Source organism: Pseudorasbora parva, chromosome 18 (genome assembly GCF_024679245.1).
Source record: "Pseudorasbora parva isolate DD20220531a chromosome 18, ASM2467924v1, whole genome shotgun sequence".
NCBI classification, from domain to species: domain Eukaryota; kingdom Metazoa; phylum Chordata; class Actinopteri; order Cypriniformes; family Gobionidae; genus Pseudorasbora; species Pseudorasbora parva.
The window spans coordinates 12,371,735-12,391,179 of NC_090189.1; the positions used below are offsets into that span (position 1 = coordinate 12,371,735).

Here is a 19,445-nt window from a genome sequence, read left to right on the forward strand (position 1 = left end):
AGCAAGTTGTGGATGTTAGTGTATGTGTTTGTATATAAATTAACCGTTTAAACATTTAAGCACTTGATGTGTTTAAAGGTTTTAAACGAGTCACTTTAGAGAACACCATTACGGTTGCCTTCTCTGGTTGACTGGCAAGATTAATTACAATTGCGAACTCAATTTTGACCTCTAGAGGTTTAGTAAAGAAGGCACCATAAAGATGTTAATGTCATTAAGTATTTTTTTTTGCTAAAAATGTGTCTTAACTGACAGAGTGTGGTTTTATCATATTATGTTTATTACATGTATATTAATAGTCTGGCTTTCATGAATTTATAAAGGGTGTTTTTTCAACCCTCCCTTTGACGTGTTTCTGGTATTGGTAAGCTATAAATGGCCTTTTATGTCCCAGGCACTGCACAAGTCATGTGTTTTTAACCCTCTGGTGCTCTTCGGCATCACTTGTGACAAATTGTCGAACTTTTTTATTTTATTTTATTGGAATGGTACGAAAAGGTTTTGGCACTTGCTGTGAACACACACACACACACACACACACACACACACACACACACACACACACACACACACACACACACACACACACACACACACACACACACACACACACACACACACACACACACACACACACAGAGAGAGAGACAAATCATAAACATGATTCAAAAAGGTTAAATGGTTGTGAAAAAATTAAGTCACCCTATATTTCTCAAAATGAATAGTAAACAATTTTAGTCTAGTGAAAACATTTGGTACTGCACCCAAACTAAATCTTACTGAAAAGTCATTTTTTAATATATCAACCTCAAATTTGGAATGCAACTTGTTTACCACCATGTCTTTTCTCGCATTTGAGTAAAATATATTTTGGAAAATATTACAAAAAAAGTAATATATTATTAAAAAAAAGATAATGAAATAAATATTCAAAATATATTCATATAAAATTTGAAAATAGTATTTTATAGAACAACTGCATAAATATAATTTAGTACCATTTGTATCCTGTACAAATACAAATTATTAGAAAACAATATTAAGCTAAAATATAGTACATTCATTTCATTTAAATAAAAAAAGTTTGACCGCTATGCGAAGAGCACCAGTTCACACTACTGTCGTTGTTGTTCCCAATACACCTGCTCACCTTTTACCCTGGCAGTTTTTTCTTGTCTTTGTCCACACTTAAACAATTGTGGAGTCTTCACAGTAAACTTCTGGAGATCTCTTTCAGAACTGGATCTTTCAAACCCTGCTCCAACAATAAAAACTCAGCTGAAGTTGGATTTATATGAAGTATACCTTAATTATGATATATTTCATCAATAAGTGTGTATTAGTGTCTCACCAATTGGACAGGACTTACCACAGTTTGGGAGTAGGTGGCTCTAGTGTGCTTAGTTCAGTAAATCCAACCTCAAGGGTCAAAGCTTGCATTTTGGGCAAAATGTCTCAACATACCTGTGAAGAACAAAACCATTAACTGTACGTGCTGACTCTAATTGGCTAAATATAACAGTGGAAAAGAGTTGACAAAACATGATTTGACATTTGATTTGATAGTCATTTACCTATGCTGGCTCAAATGGCGACCCTATGGGTTTCTTAGCGTTGGAAAGGGCTCCTAAATGTCAAGGGTGAACAGCTCACTGCTTCATTTTTGACGTCACCACATAGGGCTGATTGGCCTCCAGCTCATCAACGGCAAGAATGAGTCGGCACACATCAGCGATGCCGTTGCCGTCGTAGCCCAATCCATCCAAGAGCTCTTTGAGAAAGAGAACATCACAGAACCTCCAAGGGGTTGCGTGGGCAATACCAACATTTGGAAGACCGGGCCACTCTTTAAAAGGTCAGTTCTACTAAAGATCATGCATGCAGCTGACCTGTTTAATTTGATTTTGTGTGATGTGTTATTATTTTCCTTGACATCCTGCTTGAGGGGGCATCTGCCTCATTCTTTGATGGGTTTTGACAACCACAGGCTGATGTTCGATGTGATCTAATGCACTGTCAAAACACATGATATTTATTCTATGCATCACATCCATATACAAAAAGTTACTCACAGCTCAATACTGGCTGCACTCCACAGGGTATTGATGTCTTCTAAGTACCCAGAAGGCCTAACAGGACGCGTTGAATTCAATGATGATGGTGACAGAAAATACGCTCATTACAGCATTCTCAACTACCAGAAGAGCAGACTGATTCAAGTCGGCATTTACAATGGAACACAAGTACAAGTCTTCTTTCAGTGTTTAATTTATAATATTAATGACATATTGTCCTGAATATTGCATTAGTTCCTGTGAAATACAAAAATAATGGTTTAAAGTTTAAAGTTTTTCCTTAGTTGTATTAAAAGCTCTGTATTGGCACTTCTGGAATATATATAGGCAAATTGTTTCAGATTAGAGGAACAAAGAGTATGATTATAAGCCTGCTAACTAATTATCTGCTGCAACTATCTACATTAGGTGGTGATGAATAAACAGAGGAAGATCATTTGGCCTGGAGGTGAAACAGAGAGGCCGAGAGGATTCCAGATGTCTACTCGATTAAAGGTATACAGAGTTCACTTTGTTAATCTAAAAACTTGCTAAAAATTTAGGGACATGAATCAGGAAATTACCTGAATGCTTGATATGTGTTCGCTTTTGGGAAACTGAACCAAATCACATCCATCTTTTGCAGATAGTGACCATTCATCAGGAACCCTTTGTTTATGTGAAGCCAACTACGCTGGAAGGGACCTGCAAGGAAGAGTATACACCCAATGGAGTCCTAATTAAAAAGGTGATCTGCACTGGACCAAATGAGACCATCCCAGGTAACCCATCAGGGACGTTTATATTGTCACTGTGCTTTTCTACATCCGCCGTCTGGAGATACATACATACATACATACATACATATATATGCAGCAGGTATTTATATATGTATGAATGTAGCAAGTGTGACATGACTGTGGGCATGTGTGTTTGTGTGAAAGTATGCTGTAAAGACAATTTTGTGTGTGTGTGTGCGTATTAAATGGTAAGTGTGTGACTATTTCTGCTTGATGCAAATGTGTGTGCATGTGCTGGATGTTTGCAAACTATGTGTGTGTTGCTTGGGCTTCCATCGTGGCATTTTGCTTTGCTTATAGTGAGAGATGTGGGTATGCCTTGTGTTGCAGCCTATATAATCTACAGGTAAAGTGTGAAAGTCAGTATGGAAGGATTGTCCTTCTTTTAGATGCTGATGCACCCATCTGGCAGTTGAGTCATTCTGAGAACATAGTTTATAGTGAAATACATCCATTCTGATCACAAGAGTTGCGGCTTCTTCCCTTTAATTCAGCCAGTACCATAGATTAATTGAAAAAATTAATTTGCAAAGCTTGTTAATATTTTATTACGTTATCATTACAAAAAATCTATGACTGGCTGAGTAGCAGAGCGAAAGCTGTATTTGGAAATGGAATTGATCAGACCTCAATGCTGTCTAACAGAGAGCACTACCATCTAAAAGATAAAGACAATATCTGAATAATTGAGTGATTTTGGCATTCGGATGAGTGGAGTAAGAGTGGTGGGCTTTCAAAATAAACATTTTCCTCATGTAACTTTGTCAGATGAAATGAAATTTAATTTTTTCTGGTTTGGTTACAGGACGCCCAATTGTTCCCCAATGTTGCTATGGATTTTGCGTTGACCTTCTGATCAAATTGGCAATGACCATGAACTTCACCTATGAAGTACACCTGGTGGCAGATGGGAAATTTGGAACACAGGAAAGAGTAAGTATACTTTCCTATTTTGTCAAGTATAAGCCACCTGATTATCATATGAAAGATTCATATAATCATTCAGCAATCAATTTGCTTACTATTTATCCTATGGTGACATAGGTAAATAACAGTAACAAGAAGGAATGGAACGGCATGATGGGTGAGCTCCTGGGTGGCCTTGCTGATATGATTGTTGCTCCCTTGACTATCAACAACGAACGTGCCCAGTACATAGAATTCTCCAAGCCTTTTAAATACCAGGGACTGACTATCCTTGTGAAAAAGGTAAGATTACACTACTTAACCCAGCAAGCAATAGCCATCATTTCATCGTCTAGGAGTTAACTATATATCCGATATAGTCTGGCTATGAGTAACCCAATTCTAGCCAAAATAACTTCGAATTTAGTTACATGACGTTTTTGCCAAGAAAACTTGCGAGATGTATGATATTCCATCACATAAGCAAAGTCAATAGTGATTAACTTTAAACAAGGTGTTTGGTTCCATTTCTTTGATGTGTTCATGTTCTAAATTATATGGTTAGACGCCTACTAAATTTTAACTGACAGCCCAAGACATTAGGGCTGTGTTTGGAAAACTATTAGATGTCTTTTAAATGCAAAATTGCTTGCTGGGCAACTACCACAGTCTATCTGGTCTTTCATTACAGATCATCAGTATAACTAGTCTCCACTTCCTAGTCTCGTTACAATATTACTAGTTAATGAATGTGCCTAATGTATGTAAGTGACCATGCAATGTGTGTTTCAGGAAATTCCTCGCAGTACACTGGACTCGTTCATGCAGCCATTTCAGAGCACACTGTGGCTACTGGTGGGTCTATCGGTGCATGTGGTGGCGGTGATGCTTTACCTACTAGACCGGTTCAGGTACAGCCAAGACATTGGTTTCAAAGTGTTGCTAGATATATAAGATTATGTCTCCACAGGGTGCTGTGTGTCTGTTATTTGTTATCTTTTTAGGTAGTTTGTTTCATCAGTTGGGATCATGTACTGTAGCACCTTTGTTTCAGGATGTCTCTACAGTACATCAGAGTGCTGAACACATTCATTGTCAGTGTCACCCTTGAGGTGGGGGAGGATGGGTGGCTGCACTCTGAGCCTGTTCTCTTTTCCCACTCTTTCTATCTTTTCCTGTCTGCTCTCTGCCTCTTTGCTTTGCTTCCACATCTTTTATAATTTTCTCTATACTGGCAAGAGCTTAGTCAACCAGAAACCAGAAATTGATTCTCATTGGGATACTGGAGACATTTTTTCAAAATTTTCTTTCTGATCATTTTCATTTTTTTTACCTGGTTTTCCCAGCCCATTTGGAAGGTTTAAAGTAAACAGCGAAGAAGAAGAAGAGGATGCCCTCACTTTATCTTCAGCTATGTGGTTTTCCTGGGGCGTCTTGTTGAACTCTGGAATCGGAGAAGGTGTTGTGAAAGTCAAACTTTGCTGATCATGTTAAATGAAACAAATCCATTTTATTTGATATATGTTTGACTACTTACGTGTTGTCCAGGTGCCCCACGTAGTTTTTCAGCCAGAATTTTGGGAATGGTGTGGGCTGGCTTCGCTATGATAATAGTAGCATCTTATACTGCCAACCTGGCTGCCTTCCTGGTGTTGGACCGGCCTGAGGAGCGCATCACCGGCATCAATGACCCAAGGGTATGTTTCTCTAAGTACTTGTAGTACCAAAGTAAAGCTTTCTAATATGTATACATTAAGTTTGCATTTTTCTCCAGCTAAGGAACCCATCAGATAAGTTCATCTATGCCACAGTGAAGCAGAGTTCAGTGGATATTTACTTCCGGCGACAGGTTGAGCTGAGCACCATGTACCGCCACATGGAGAAGCACAACTACGAGAGCGCCGCTGAAGCCATCCAGGCTGTTCGGGACAAGTGAGTCCCTGCTGGGTAGACACCAGCAGGTCTGGCCTCATGGTCAGTCAATCAGTCACACGGTCTTGAGGGTCCTGGGCCTGTAGGTCTCAGGTATATAAATCAGTGCCAGAACTTGCTGCACTAACCTGTGACCCTGGCCCATATCCCTGCTCAAGAGAGGCCCAGCTATTTGCCACACATAACATATATTAACAATGAGCTAAAGAGCAACTTTTTCAGGTTTTCAGCAAAAACGTCATTGAGGGAATCCAATGGGGGACAAAGCTCCACTCGTCCGGCATTGGATTTCATTTACCTATGAGGTGGCAGTCTAGTTTTCTGGTAACACAAGTTGCACAAGAGGGGTGGGTGGGGGCAGGTGCCACGAGTGTGTTTTGTTTTTCACTGTACTGTTGCACCGTAACCCCCCACCCTTCCCGTCCTCCTCCCTTCCCCCTGCCCCCACAGCAAGCTGCATGCTTTCATCTGGGACTCTGCGGTGCTGGAGTTTGAAGCCTCGCAGAAGTGCGACCTGGTGACCACGGGAGAGCTGTTTTTCCGTTCGGGCTTTGGCATAGGCATGCGCAAGGACAGCCCCTGGAAACAGAATGTGTCCCTGGCTATTCTCAGGTCTGTCCCAGCCGAAGCAGCATATTGTATGCTTCTGTATAGTTTTATGTTGTATAAAATCTCATCATTGGACACTTAATCATCTCTCTTTGTGTATTTCCCCTCTTCCATCCCTGCTCTGTTGTCTGTGTGCTTGAACATATTTGTGTTTGTGTATATGTGCTAGTGGTTGTGGTGACTTTGTGGGATTTATCGGTACTTTCTTCCAAAAGCAGCTTATTAACATTTGGACTTCTCTTCCTGCTCTCCACCACCCCTTGCAGTTCCCATGAGAATGGCTTCATGGAGGACCTAGATAAAACCTGGGTGAGATACCAGGAGTGTGACTCAAGGAGCAATGCCCCAGCCACACTCACCTTTGAGAATATGGCAGGTATGGTCCATTTCAGGTACAGAGAAACCTAAAAGAGATTGGACAAAAAAGGTACAGTAGGTAATGCATTGGGGCCTTTTTTTGTCCAATGCTTTTAGTAGTTGTTTTATGCTCACCTGTGGTGGTGTTCACATTTGTAACAAATTCATTAACCTTTAACATCCATCCAATTTGCATGGTTTTCAGAAGCAGGCCCTACATATATGGGCAATACATGTAGGATTCCATCACACAGAGGCTCCACCCCTCCAGCTCCTCAATGGGTTTATTCGAAGAGTACTGTGTCTCTTCGTTAATCGTCTGACAGTCTCCTTCATTCCTCTCATTCACAGGTGTCTTCATGCTGGTTGCTGGAGGCATTGCAGCAGGGATCTTCCTCATCTTTATCGAAATTGCATACAAGCGCCATAAAGACGCCCGCAGGAAGCAGATGCAGCTAGCCTTTGCGGCCGTCAACGTTTGGAGGAAGAACCTACAGGTAAGGCACCTCTCTCCTACAACACAAAGGATAAAAAGAAGGGTGAACATGAGGGAATGACCTCCCAACAGACTTTTACATAAGAATTACTTTTTTTACTGTTCATAACTTTGTTAAAAACAGATCCTGGTTACATTGTTTAACAGATCTATGGTTTCACTTTGGTTTTGTGTGGTGACCAAGGGTATCTTACTTAAATTGCGTGTTCCCAGGCTTCTAAAAGGGCCAACACAGAAAAACAGCCTCTCTCCCCTTTCAAGGCTGGTCTAGATTTGTCTAGGCTGCTCTGGTTCAATCAGCCTCCTTCTTCTTATCTGTACCAACAGGACAATAAGGAGAGTTCAGGGAGTCAAGCTGTGGGTGCGGCTGGGACTCCATCTTTAGTATGTAAAACAAGCTGATCCGTCTTGTTGCCACGTCATCCTTGCTAGCGCGGATTAGCATATTTAAAATTGCTGATATGCTTAGTTCATCAAAATATGAAGCTGCTTTCATGGCATGAACCACTTAAATGCTTCAAACCACTTAGGGTATTAAGGTTAGATTATGTTACCTAAATCCTTAAAGATAACATAGATCAAATTAATGTTTACAATACTTAAACAAAATTAATTTGATTTGATATACTATTAGCATGCGTTATCAAGCTATGCTAAGGAAAACAGAAAGCTATTAAGAAAACAAGACAGAGCACTAATTGTCATCATTAGCAATATATGTCCCAGCCTATATCATTAAAAAAAAATTTGTGCAAGAGTTATAATATGACAAACATATTATAGAAGCAAATATTTCAAAAGTCTAACACAGTCCGATCGAAATGTCTGCTACAAACTCTTGCTCACCTGTGTGTCCTTTGAGGCCAATGTCCTGGGAGGTCTTCCTAGTGAGACTGTGATATTTGGTGAGGGGTGGGTCAGTGGGGTGGGTTCTGGGTCTAAATACAGTGCGGCAGTGAGAGCCTCAAGCTGCTTCTTTATTTAGAATGACAAAAGGTCAGAACTGCTGCAATAGAATAAACAGCAGTGGCAGTGAAAGGTAAGATCACAGTCGCTTGTCTATGTGAACAGGTCAATTTACCGTCAATGTCTGTCACCTGCCTCACATTTATAATTGTCTCTGTATGTATATGCATGTAGGCTGTTATGCAGAAAGGTCAAGCGAACATAACCTAATAAAGACAACAACAAAAAAACTTTACATTTGGAGTCTAGAAGATCTATACCAGATAAAAATGAAGGGTAAATATTAAGATATCTCTAATGTTAGTTTGTATGGATCATTCACAGAGGCATATAAGAATGGTTTTTGTCAGCTCTTCCTTTCTGCATAGGAATTTACACAACTTTTTAATGGTGATATTGTTGCGAGCTTGTATGTATAAATGTTATACATGTTTTGTTTGTATACTTCAAAATGAATGTTCATATCCAAATACACAATTTGCACTTCTGTGTATAGACCTTCATACAACGATCTGCGAATGACACACACACTGCACTTCTGAATAACCTGCCCAATTTTGAGTTTTGTCCACCGGGCTGTTCTGTTATCATCTTAAAAGCAAAGAAATGTCAAAAACATGCTGCCCACATTTCAATGGTTAATGGTTGTCTCTTGGAGCAGAGCCCATTCAGAAGTGCACTGCCTTCAGGAAAATGAGAAAACAAAAGGGAAACACTGAAAAAAAATGCAAAACTAAATGAACTGTGAATGTGCTCTCATGAGATACTAGGTCGAGGCTTGCAGCCAGTTATGTGTCTCACTGTGTCGGTGGTCTACGTGGGTTCATCATGCTAATGCACAGACAGTGCTCTGACAACAGCCAAACAGGGCTTATTGCTTCTTTTTATTCTTTGTGAAAAGCATAACATTGACACAGGAAACAAAAACGTGTTTAGCAAAGTTGTTCTTAGACTGCAAATACATAGTGGTAATTCCCAAAGTGGGAGATTTTTAATTGGTAGCAGGGGTCAAATGATATATTCAGAAAAAAGGACCAGAACAAATGTGAAGATGATCCTGAGAGTCTTCCATCAGTCAAAGTCAACTGTATGCTTGTTTACATTTTGCTTACTTTATTCACACCCTTGCTCCTCTACTGCCCTCTGCATGAGTCTAAATGAAATTCACACCGCACTTAACCCAACTCTCCAATACCCTGATATAGTACACCCCTTATGTGTGGTGTGAATTTCCGTTATACCCTACAAAAAGTATAACGCTCAAAGAGGGTTCTTATAAGTATTCATGTATTGATCAGTATTATTTCATATCCTGTGCTCTTTTGGCATTTTATTGGTTGCTGTACTTCCCTATAAGAGTGTTGTTTTGTTTTGTGATATTACAGACTGCTTGGCTTTGATGTCATTATTTCCTCAGCAAGCTCATTTTGCTGCCTCCTGCTTTTGCTTATGGATCTTAAAGTCATATGATCTTAAAAGCAAGTGGATAAATATTTATTTATTTTTCTTTTTTCCTCCCCAATGCAGCCCTCTTCCTCTGTAGAGACTCAGGATGTAAGAATACCTTAATTCGACCTTTTCTTACACAAACACACCCAGTCTTGTGCTATACCTTGGTAGCATTTGTAGAGGCCAGAGAGTAGCCGTGTGGGGCACCTTTGTTGGACGGTGGGAGGGAAGGGGGGCAAAAAGGTCCTAATCCTCTTCTGTGCCTAAAACCACAAAGTGTAAACAGCAAGTATTTATGAATTAGCACAAAACAGATGCCAAGGAAGATCATTTGAGAATCCTAAAGTCCTGCCACTCTTTGCAACCAAATCTGTTGCATTCTACCAATTCTTAGTCTGACTTCCATTCATAATTATAGATTGTTGGGTTTAAGATAATTAAGGAATTAAGGGATGTGGTTTTGGCAGTTGAAAACCAGCCAGAGAACATGAATAATTGTTCTACGTATATTTATTTTAGGATAGGAAAAGTGGTAGAGCAGACAGCGACCCAAAAAAGAAACCCTCTTTTAGGTCCATCAGTACCACCCTGGCCTCCAGCATCAAGAGACGTAGGTCCTCCAAAGACACGGTAAGGAGGTTAAGGAATGGCATCTCTTTTTACTCGACCGGTCTCTCTTCCTCTTTCTGCGTCTGTCTTTCTCTCGTCCTATTCTTCCGCTCCTCTCTCTGTATCTACTTTCTTCTGTCTTAAATGACATGTCATGTCTGAAACCAAGAGAGCCGCATTTCTCTCTGGTTATTCCTCCATTCCTGGCATCTCGGCCACGGCCACGTGTCTGTCAGTCAGTCATCGAGTCACCATCCAGATCCCATCTGTCAGTTAGGACTTAAGAGCATAGCCAAACTTAAGAGTTAAGATGAAAGGTTTTAGGACCCAATGACGTCAGAATCAGGAAAAAGGTTCTAACCTTAGAGCTGTTCCAAGAGGAGGGGGCGCTGCACAATGCCTGATGTTTCTGGGCTGCTTCTCTCCCTTTTGCAACCTCTGGATGTGGAGCGTGTTAGTGCGGGTGGATGTGTGTGTGCCTCTTTTTGGTGGGATGTTGTGCGTATTTGTGTTTCTCGTCCGCAAACCTGCCTGATGTGATTGGTATTATGAACAGTCAAATCTTGCGATGTTTGTTTCCCCGACAGCATGCTTTGATGTTGTGGTGTTTGATCAGAGCAACCGATATCATGCGGACTAACAATTTTTTTTTTTTTAACAGTGGAATTTCCCTTTCAGACTTTGGAATCATCAATTAACAATGATTTTCTTTCATATTTCTGTTTTGTTTAAGGTCCTAACAAAGTTTATTTCAAGGAATGAGAATTTGTAAGGATTCTGTCACCATTTACTCACCCTCATGTTGTACCAAATCTGTATGATTTTCTTTCTTGCTTCTCTCCATTTAATAATAGTAGTGATCATGGGTTGTCAAGCTTTAAAAAGGATTAAAGAAAACACAATAAAAGTATCAATTTATGTGCTATATTCCAAGTCATGCTAAACTAAAAAAGCAACAAGACATGCTAAACTAATGTAATTTGATATCATTGACATAAAACCTGGTGTGATGTACCAAAAAATATATTCAATTTGAGAGCTATGAAAACTTTCAGCGAAAAAAATGGTTCAATTTTAAAGCTACACTGTGTAACTTTTTTAGTTTATTCTTAGCTAAAAACCCTTAGTTCTTTCAAAAATATATGTGCTTATTAATGTATATTTACTTTGTTCAAATAATAAAGTATTCTCGTAAGTTTATAATATGCCGTTAAAAATACATACGGGTAAGGGGTTCGGATGGCGGTCGCCATGTTGCTCCTCCATTTTGAAAGTACATTAGCCAAAGAGGAACATACCCGTAAATTCAAGCTTCGCCTTTCGCCTTTTAACACTGGATGGCAGTCATGGACGAGGTCGAACTGGAAGCCATGTTTATCTTGGACTAAATCGGCCACCGTAGGAGTTAAAATGAAATCAGAATTGAGAGGAACAGAAAATAATATTCATTGGATGGTCATATACCTTTCTACCGCTAGATGGGGGAAAATATCACACAGTGTAGCTTTAAGTCAAAATTGTGTGGCTTAAGAAGATCTGGAATACAGTGCTACCCACAAAATTATTATTATATAGTTAAATAATAATTAATATTTTAAAAATTAACCTGATCCAAAACTTAAAATAATAGATAAAATTATAAAATGACTTTAAGATAAAATGAATGTGCTACCAGACAGTTTGTAACATAATGGATATGAACCAGTATTTATCCTAAATACTATATATACACTCATAGTTAATATAATATAAACAGACAAATGTAATAATTTTCTGTTTGTTTGTCTTTTCTTTAGCACTAAAATGCAACTTTCTCACATTTTGTGAGAAATTTCTCACATTTTGTCACAATTATGTTACTCCCCCCCCCCCCCCCCTTTTAAAAGTGGAAAATGTAGACTAGGTTAACCCAGCCTGATCTGCTGCCGATTTGATTTCGCCCTGGCAACTCTGGAAACCTGCACATTCATTCAATAGTATCCAGCTGCCACCCCGCAGCACCGCAGTTTCAGAACAACAGTTTCAGAACACCATCCACAGAACCGGAAGTGAGGGGCGGGGCTTAAAGGGTTAGTTCACCCAAAAATGAAAATTATTTAATTAATTACTCACCCTCACCCGTAAGACCTTCATTCATCTTCGGAACATAAATTAAGATATTTTTGTTGAAAGCTGATGGCTGAGAAAGGCTTCAGATAGCCCTCCATTGGCATTCAGTACATTCCCACTCACAAGACCCATAAAGGCACTAAAAACATCGATACAAAGTCCATCTCACTACAGTGGCTGTACAATAATTTTACAATGCGACGAAAATAGTTATTGTGCGCACAAAAATCTAAAAAACTACTTTATCCACCAAGTTATTGATGTGAACTCGATGCATGCGCAGGAATATGATGCAGCTCCACCGTTCAGACACATGACCCAGAAGCGAGGAGGAGCGCCGATAACGCGCGAGTTCACGTCCGAGACCTACACAGAAGTACGGAGCCCCTAAAGGGACGTGGTGGAGGAATTTTTTTAGGTGGGGAGGTATTTTTTTTCCCTAAACCTTTTGCGTTCCCTCGCAAAGACATTTGCGTTCCCTCGCAAAACTTTGCGTTCCCTCACAAAGACATTTGCGTTCCCTCGCAAAACTTTGCGTTCCCTCGCAAAGATATTTGCGTGGGAACGCAATGTTTTGCGAGGGAACGCAAATGTCTTTGCGAGGGAACGCAAAAGGTTTAGAGAAAAAAAATACCTCCCCACCTAAAAAAAATCCTCCACCACGTCCCTTTAGGGGTTCCGTACAGAAGACAATAACTTGGTGGATAAAGTCATTATTTGAAATTTTTTTGCGCACAAAAACCTCGTAAAATTATTGTACAGCCGTAGTGAGATGGACTTTGTAACAACGTTTTTAGTGCCTCAATGGGTCTTGTAAGTGGGATTGTACTGAATGCCAATGGAGGCCTTTCTGAAGCCAGATAGGAAAGCCTATCTGAAGCATATCTTCATTTGTGTTCCGAAGATGAACGAAGGTCTTACGAGTGTCCAAGGACATGAGGGTGAGTAATTAATGAAATAGTTTTAATTTTTGGGTGAACCAACCCTTTAAGCAGTCATAGTTGCGCTACACACACAATTTTATTTTGTTAAATATAAGCTGTTTTCACATGGATTTTGATTGGATCGATGTCTACCATATTTAACAACAATACTTTTAAATAAAGTCCCTTTTATGTTCATTTAATATGCATTTCATAATGTACAATGATCAACATTTTAAAACATAGCCTATTGATCATCCTTAATATCAATGAATACATCGACAGTAGTTAATACTTCATAATATACACAGTTTTTATTTTAAAAATAATAATAAATTTATAATATGTTACAAAGTGTTTCCTTATTATTTCATTCACATTCTTGTTGTTACAAATAATACTGACAGAAAATAAGAGATTTAATGTTAATGGTCACAACCACTGTAGTTTATTGTTACTTTAACAATACTACAACTTTTGTTTTATGATTTTAAAAATATATTAATACATTTGCAACATGTTATAAAGTGTTTTCCATTTGACTCGTTATTCAATCGTATTATTTCATTTGAAAATAATAGATAGAGAATGGCATTTACATTTTTCAAATTTCAAATAAAAATAACCAATACAAGGCCTTATAAAGTGAAACGTGTTTCTCTGAAAGAAAACAAATAGGACATATATAAAATATTTCTAAAATAATAGGTTTAAAACAAATTTAAACAGAACATAATAATAAAAAATATAAACATGTAAAAAAAAGTTAGCATCTTAAAACACAAAAACTTGTGACTCTTAAGCCAGCCCATATCATGGTATTTCTGCAGAAACACTTAACAAATCAAAGTTTCCATGAAAACGAATTGAATATGTTTTATAAAATTAATAATTATTTAATATTAAGATGAATATCATCTTTTGACAGATGCAAAAAAAGCTTTAATGATAAAATGTAAAAGACGTGAAAGGATGAAAGTCTTTTCATCCCTGAAAACAAAATTAATATGTATTATTAATTAATAATCATTTAATAATAACACAAATAATATCTTTTGACAAAAGCAAAAAAAAAAGCTTTAATGATAAAATCTGAAAGACGTGAACAGATTCAATACTCGTTCACCACCACATCATGACAGAAATATCACACACAACCCAACATATTCTTCATGCTTCAGTTCACATCTTATTGGTTTTTTCTTGTTCAAGGATATGAATAGAAAAGTAACTTTATTTAAAAGTATTGTTGTTAAATATTGTAGACATCGATCCGATTAAAATCCAAATGAAAACAATGTGTATGGGTAGCGCCGCTCACGATGACGAATAGAGAAGCGATGGGTCGTTGCCCATTGATCGCTTCTTCTGGTCTGATTGGTTGAAGGACTATCCAATTGCGTACAGAGTAATTTGAATAATGCTCGTTGATCACTCCTCTTGTGCAGTAGAAAATACAGGGCAGACTCCCCAGACCAATGTTCAAACTTAAATTGGAGACAAGGGGAAATGGGAAATGTGGTGGTGAACGGTGAAAAACAGAGTAACCATCCACAGTGTTTAATCATCCTTTTATTTTTTGATATCAGTGTCGCCTCTCTTTCTATATAAGTGGATGTATATGGATATATAACTGTCAACGTCCCTCACATGATGTACATGCTACACAGCCTCTCTCTTCCTCTGCAAGCATGCAATATATCTGTCGTAGAAGTAGAGACTGTGTTTTGGTTGCCTCAGTAGAAGTAGTTGCATTTATTTGTGGTAGTGATGATACACACACTTTTTGTCTCTTTTGCTGATTCACTGTCTCTCACCAGGGGGCACTGTGGGCTTGATTTGGAAGTGCCAACAGCAAGCCTTCTAAGTGAACATAACAACAACTCTCTCATTCTCTCTAAGGCGTGCTAAGGGCATTCTTGATGCAACACCAAGGAAGAAAAAAAAAAGAAAGAAAAAGCCTCCCGGTGTCATCAGAAGTATTGCTGAATGCATCTATTCTGCAATATGACGATGATGATTTTGACAATGAGAACTTTTGCCTTAAGATTTAGCTTTTAGAGTTGTTGCATCATATTTTGAGCTCATATGCTTAATTATTGGCAATGCCATAGCAATAAAAAACAGTAAGCTATAAAAGAGGACACATGCTATAATTAGTAAGCTAAATATTAAATGCATAATTGTTTGTTTTAAACAAATATTTTGAACTTAAACATTCAAACATTGCATGTGTCCTTGGTTTTTGCAGAACAATTGTGCTATTTTTAAAATGTATAGCAAATCTGAAAGTGTATGCTGCTGCTTTTTCATCAATATATGCATTTTTTTAAAATGTATTCTTTAGGGATATAGACATATCAGTTTTAATTCACATTCAGTCAAGTCTTGATTAATAGACTGCAAAAAGTGTGTCACAGCCTAACCAAAAAAGCTCTATGTGCCTCAGTTTCACAGTTTGCCACAGCAAGGAACAAAACATTAACAATAATAATAATAATAACAATAATAATAATAAATACTACTATCAGATCAAAATACTTTGTTTAATCAAAATGTCCTTGCAGTTGCAACATGCCAAGCCTCACTGAGAGACATTTTATAGCTTACAAAAATGAAAATTGAAAGCAAAAATTTTTTTGTTGTGGAAATTGCCTTCTGACTGGGCACCTGCATGTCATTGAGTGTTTTGCCAACCCGGCACTGCAGATGCCCATGTGAGAAAACAGCTTGTTGCCCTTTTAAGCTTGAGATGAGGAAACAGGAACTGCAACTGAATGAGAATTATATATATATTTATTTATAGATGTATAAATACAATGGCCCAAAAAGTATTTAGACCTTTAAGCCACATTTAAAATGTATTAATGTTATTGCATTAGACAACACAATACTGTGTGAAGGCAACTGGTATCTATTCCTGAACAAACTCTTTTAGTTTAGTCTTTTAACTTTTAGCGGCATCTAGTGGTGAGGTTGCGAACTGCATATGCCCAACACTCAACCCTCCGTTTCGTAGCACATAGTGAAGCTACGGTGGCCGACACAGGACGAAGATGTCGTCGTCTGAGAGAGCAGAGCGTAGCTAGCGCTGTGTAGTGAAGTTTGTCCATTTAGGACTACTGTAGAAATATGCCGGCGCAAAATGGTGACTTCACTGTAAGGGGACTTGCGGTTTATGTAGACAGAAATTACTTATTCTAAGGTAATAAAAACATAACGGTTCATTATGTAAGGTTTTTATACTCAGCTGAAAACATAGTTATGTATATTAAATTGCATTTTTGTCAAGATCCTCATAAATATTACACACTGCACCTTCAAATTATAAATAAAGTATATGTAATGCTGTTCAAAATGAAGAAAAAAAGTATTTGGACACTTTCAGTTTAAACCAACTATGTTTATAGTTAATACAACTGCTAGGGCGCCAGTTTGAACGTGAGGGGAACTGATCCAATACATTCACTAGAAATCACTTTGTGCCAAGTGGGCTAAAAGCAACTGTATAAATAGCTTGGAAAAGGTCACTGGTTAGCATCACTAGTTTGCAGATGACACTCAGTTTATATTTCATCATGTAATGCAATGACATTCATATATATTTAAGTGTATTGCAGGTGTCTAAATATGTTTTGACTTTTGACCCAATTCTGCTGATATAAACACAAAGGTTATTAGGTGACCTAAAACCATCTTGCAGCAGAAAACCTGCTTCCTCTTCTTTAAATATTATTCTAAATACCTCTCAAGGCAGCAGGATAGCTTGAGGAACACTTTCCCCATATTGATTTAAACTTGTATAAACCTCCTAGGATGTCACAGAATTTAAGTGTTGCATTCAATTGTAAAACATAGCATTTAAAATGTTTACGAGGCCTGGCCTAAAGGCAAATTTTGCTAAATGCATTATGATTGCAATTGTTTCTGATTTGCACGCTAAATGCTGCCTTGGGGGTAAAGAAGGACATTTTATTCTGAGCTTTTGGGAAAGATGAAAGGTAACAGTCGCACTAATGCTTCCTATCCTATGTGTTTTCTACCTTCTCTCTCTTTCTACAGCAATTCCCACCCACAGACATTACGGGCCAACTCAACTTGTCCGACCCGTCTGTCAGCACGGTGGTGTGAGGCACAGAGAGAGAGAGAGAGGGGGAGAGTTTAACATAAAGACATGTTCATTCTATAGAGAAAAACAAAATGGAACTAGAGAGGAGCGTTGTAGTACCACTCCTCTAGGTTTTCCCCAATGGATCCATCACAAATAAGAACTACTGAGCAACTTCACCTTTATGGAGAGCCACTGGGACCTGTCGGAACCTGATGATGGACTGAAGCAGATGGCATGACACGACAATGCACTGGAACGCTGCCAACACACAGACCAAACAAACACATAAACACATATACCTTCACAGCTTGAAGCTAAACTTAGTATACACTATCATCATCATTCCATCCACCAAAACTTCTTCTGTATAAATCCTTTATGATTATGTAGAACTATTTCTTATCAGTATTAGTGATTATTCCTATGTTGATTTAGTGGTTTAAGTATTGTACAGTTTAATTTAGAACAAAGAGCAAAACTTTTCATGTCGCAAGGCCGATTCTAAGGCCGTTATTTAATGAATTACCTAGCTGTAGTACGTATAAGATTAATTATATTCATCATATACATATGACTATTTATCTTCTTTACATTTTTTTATTGTTTTACTTCTTTACTTCTGTTCATTGTTTTTATTCTTTGTCTATATAATCTATAAAGCAAAATGTCAGCCAATCAAGCACATAAGCTGTGCCGTTTCAAATATCACTGTCTTTCATGTTCTATCATCCCTTTGCATGTAGTATGCATGCAAATTTTTCCCTCAAGAGAAAGGGACAACAGATATATTTTGTATACCCCTCCGCACATCACAGAAAAGAGATAAAAAAATCTAGATTTAATTGATGTGGCTAATTGCACATCAATTAATTGCAAACTCTCCTTCAAACTCCAATAATACAAACAGTTCTTCCTCTTTAAAGTTCTTACGCAGTCGTTCTCAACTCCAGTCTGAAGGGTGCATCAAGGGGCCGAGTTTTTTCATCCAACTAGCACTTGGCATCTCATGCAAAATCATCTCTGTGTGTCATCTCCAGAGATCTTTTACATGAGAAAACCCCAAGTGTGCCTCTTAATGTTCGACACTGGTGCTGCATTTTCGTATACACCTATTGGTTAGATGGCAAAACTGGCCCGTTCCCAAGTTCTGGGGTTGAGAAACATCAACAAAAGCTGTGAAAATAAGGACTGATTACTGTAAATGTTTATTTATATGACCTATATGGAAACTCCCCTGTAAGAGCGATCACCTACCTAGCACTTTAATGTGAATCTGTCAGAAGCTATATGCATATGGAATTTATGCAATTTGCCAAATGTTGATTGTAATACTCGTACTTGATATGAAAATGCACATTTGACAATGTGTAATCTGTTATGTAACTGTCAGCTGTTTGATTTTAACAAAACACTCATTTTCTAGTTTTCATATATCGAGAGTTAGACAGATTTGTTTTCTTATATTTCAGAGTTAAACTGTGTCAAAATATTTTAGTACATACCGCAGATAGCCTCTGTTTACTAACTGCTGACTTCTACTACTTTAGGTTTTAGCCTTTTCAAAATGACAGCTGTGTACAATATGTTTTCCTCATTGCTTGGGTCAATGAATGTGTTTGTACTCTAAAGGAACAATGTATTATATCTGATTGCAGGGCATGTGAACATTGAATTCTGTTTATGTTGCCTGGACTGCTAGATTGCCATATGACTTGTGTGTTGATAAGGAGTGTTTTTATGAGAAAGTGCCACACTGTAAATGACACAACCACATTAAGATGAAATACATCACACATACAAAAACACATATCCTGAGCATATGTCTTACTTAAGTGCTACAACTATGTTTAAGTTAATTTTAAATATTTCTTCAAACGAATACATGTTTGCATTTTGACAAAAATATTTCAAAATAACATTCCTGTGCCAATAAATGTGTGCCATGTCAGTCGCAGACCACAACAAGCCTGTCTTCTCAATTTTGTGAGCAATGCATATTGTGTGTATTATATTGATTCTAGAAATATCCATGAATGTTTTTTATTTCCATGATTCTCAAATCACTATAGACCTATGTATAGGGTGAATTCAGAGTGATTGTGACACTTTTTGACATCGAGATGA

General features: G+C 37.9%; 1 protein-coding gene and 1 long non-coding RNA gene across 11 annotated transcripts in view; one reads left to right on the top strand and one right to left on the bottom strand.

Annotated features, from left to right (window-relative positions):
- grin1a (glutamate receptor, ionotropic, N-methyl D-aspartate 1a) overlaps positions 1-19,286 on the top strand; it is a 34,730-nt gene extending 15,444 nt beyond the window's left edge. For 2 of the 10 annotated variants that reach the window (XM_067423674.1, XM_067423678.1), the window contains 17 exons: positions 1,681-1,855; positions 2,099-2,243; positions 2,484-2,570; positions 2,701-2,845; positions 3,657-3,787; positions 3,899-4,063; positions 4,553-4,671; positions 5,107-5,219; positions 5,309-5,457; positions 5,535-5,692; positions 6,143-6,304; positions 6,568-6,677; positions 7,010-7,155; positions 7,482-7,538; positions 9,648-9,674; positions 10,089-10,199; positions 17,273-19,286. In XM_067423674.1, coding sequence (XP_067279775.1) covers positions 1,681-1,855; positions 2,099-2,243; positions 2,484-2,570; positions 2,701-2,845; positions 3,657-3,787; positions 3,899-4,063; positions 4,553-4,671; positions 5,107-5,219; positions 5,309-5,457; positions 5,535-5,692; positions 6,143-6,304; positions 6,568-6,677; positions 7,010-7,155; positions 7,482-7,538; positions 9,648-9,674; positions 10,089-10,199; positions 17,273-17,341 — 2,069 coding nt within the window. In that variant the 3' untranslated portion in view covers positions 17,342-19,286. The remainder of the gene's footprint in view (positions 1-1,680; positions 1,856-2,098; positions 2,244-2,483; positions 2,571-2,700; positions 2,846-3,656; positions 3,788-3,898; positions 4,064-4,552; positions 4,672-5,106; positions 5,220-5,308; positions 5,458-5,534; positions 5,693-6,142; positions 6,305-6,567; positions 6,678-7,009; positions 7,156-7,481; positions 7,539-9,647; positions 9,675-10,088; positions 10,200-17,272) is intronic. The other 8 variants (XM_067423675.1, XM_067423679.1, XM_067423684.1 and 5 more) reach the window with 6 other exon arrangements.
- Positions 557-1,698, bottom strand: LOC137046457 (uncharacterized). The gene is made up of 2 exons (XR_010898967.1): positions 1,575-1,698; positions 557-1,464 (listed from the first exon to the last, which is right to left on the bottom strand). It is a non-coding gene; the product is annotated as an uncharacterized lncRNA (long non-coding RNA).
- Positions 19,287-19,445: the final 159 nt, after the last annotated feature.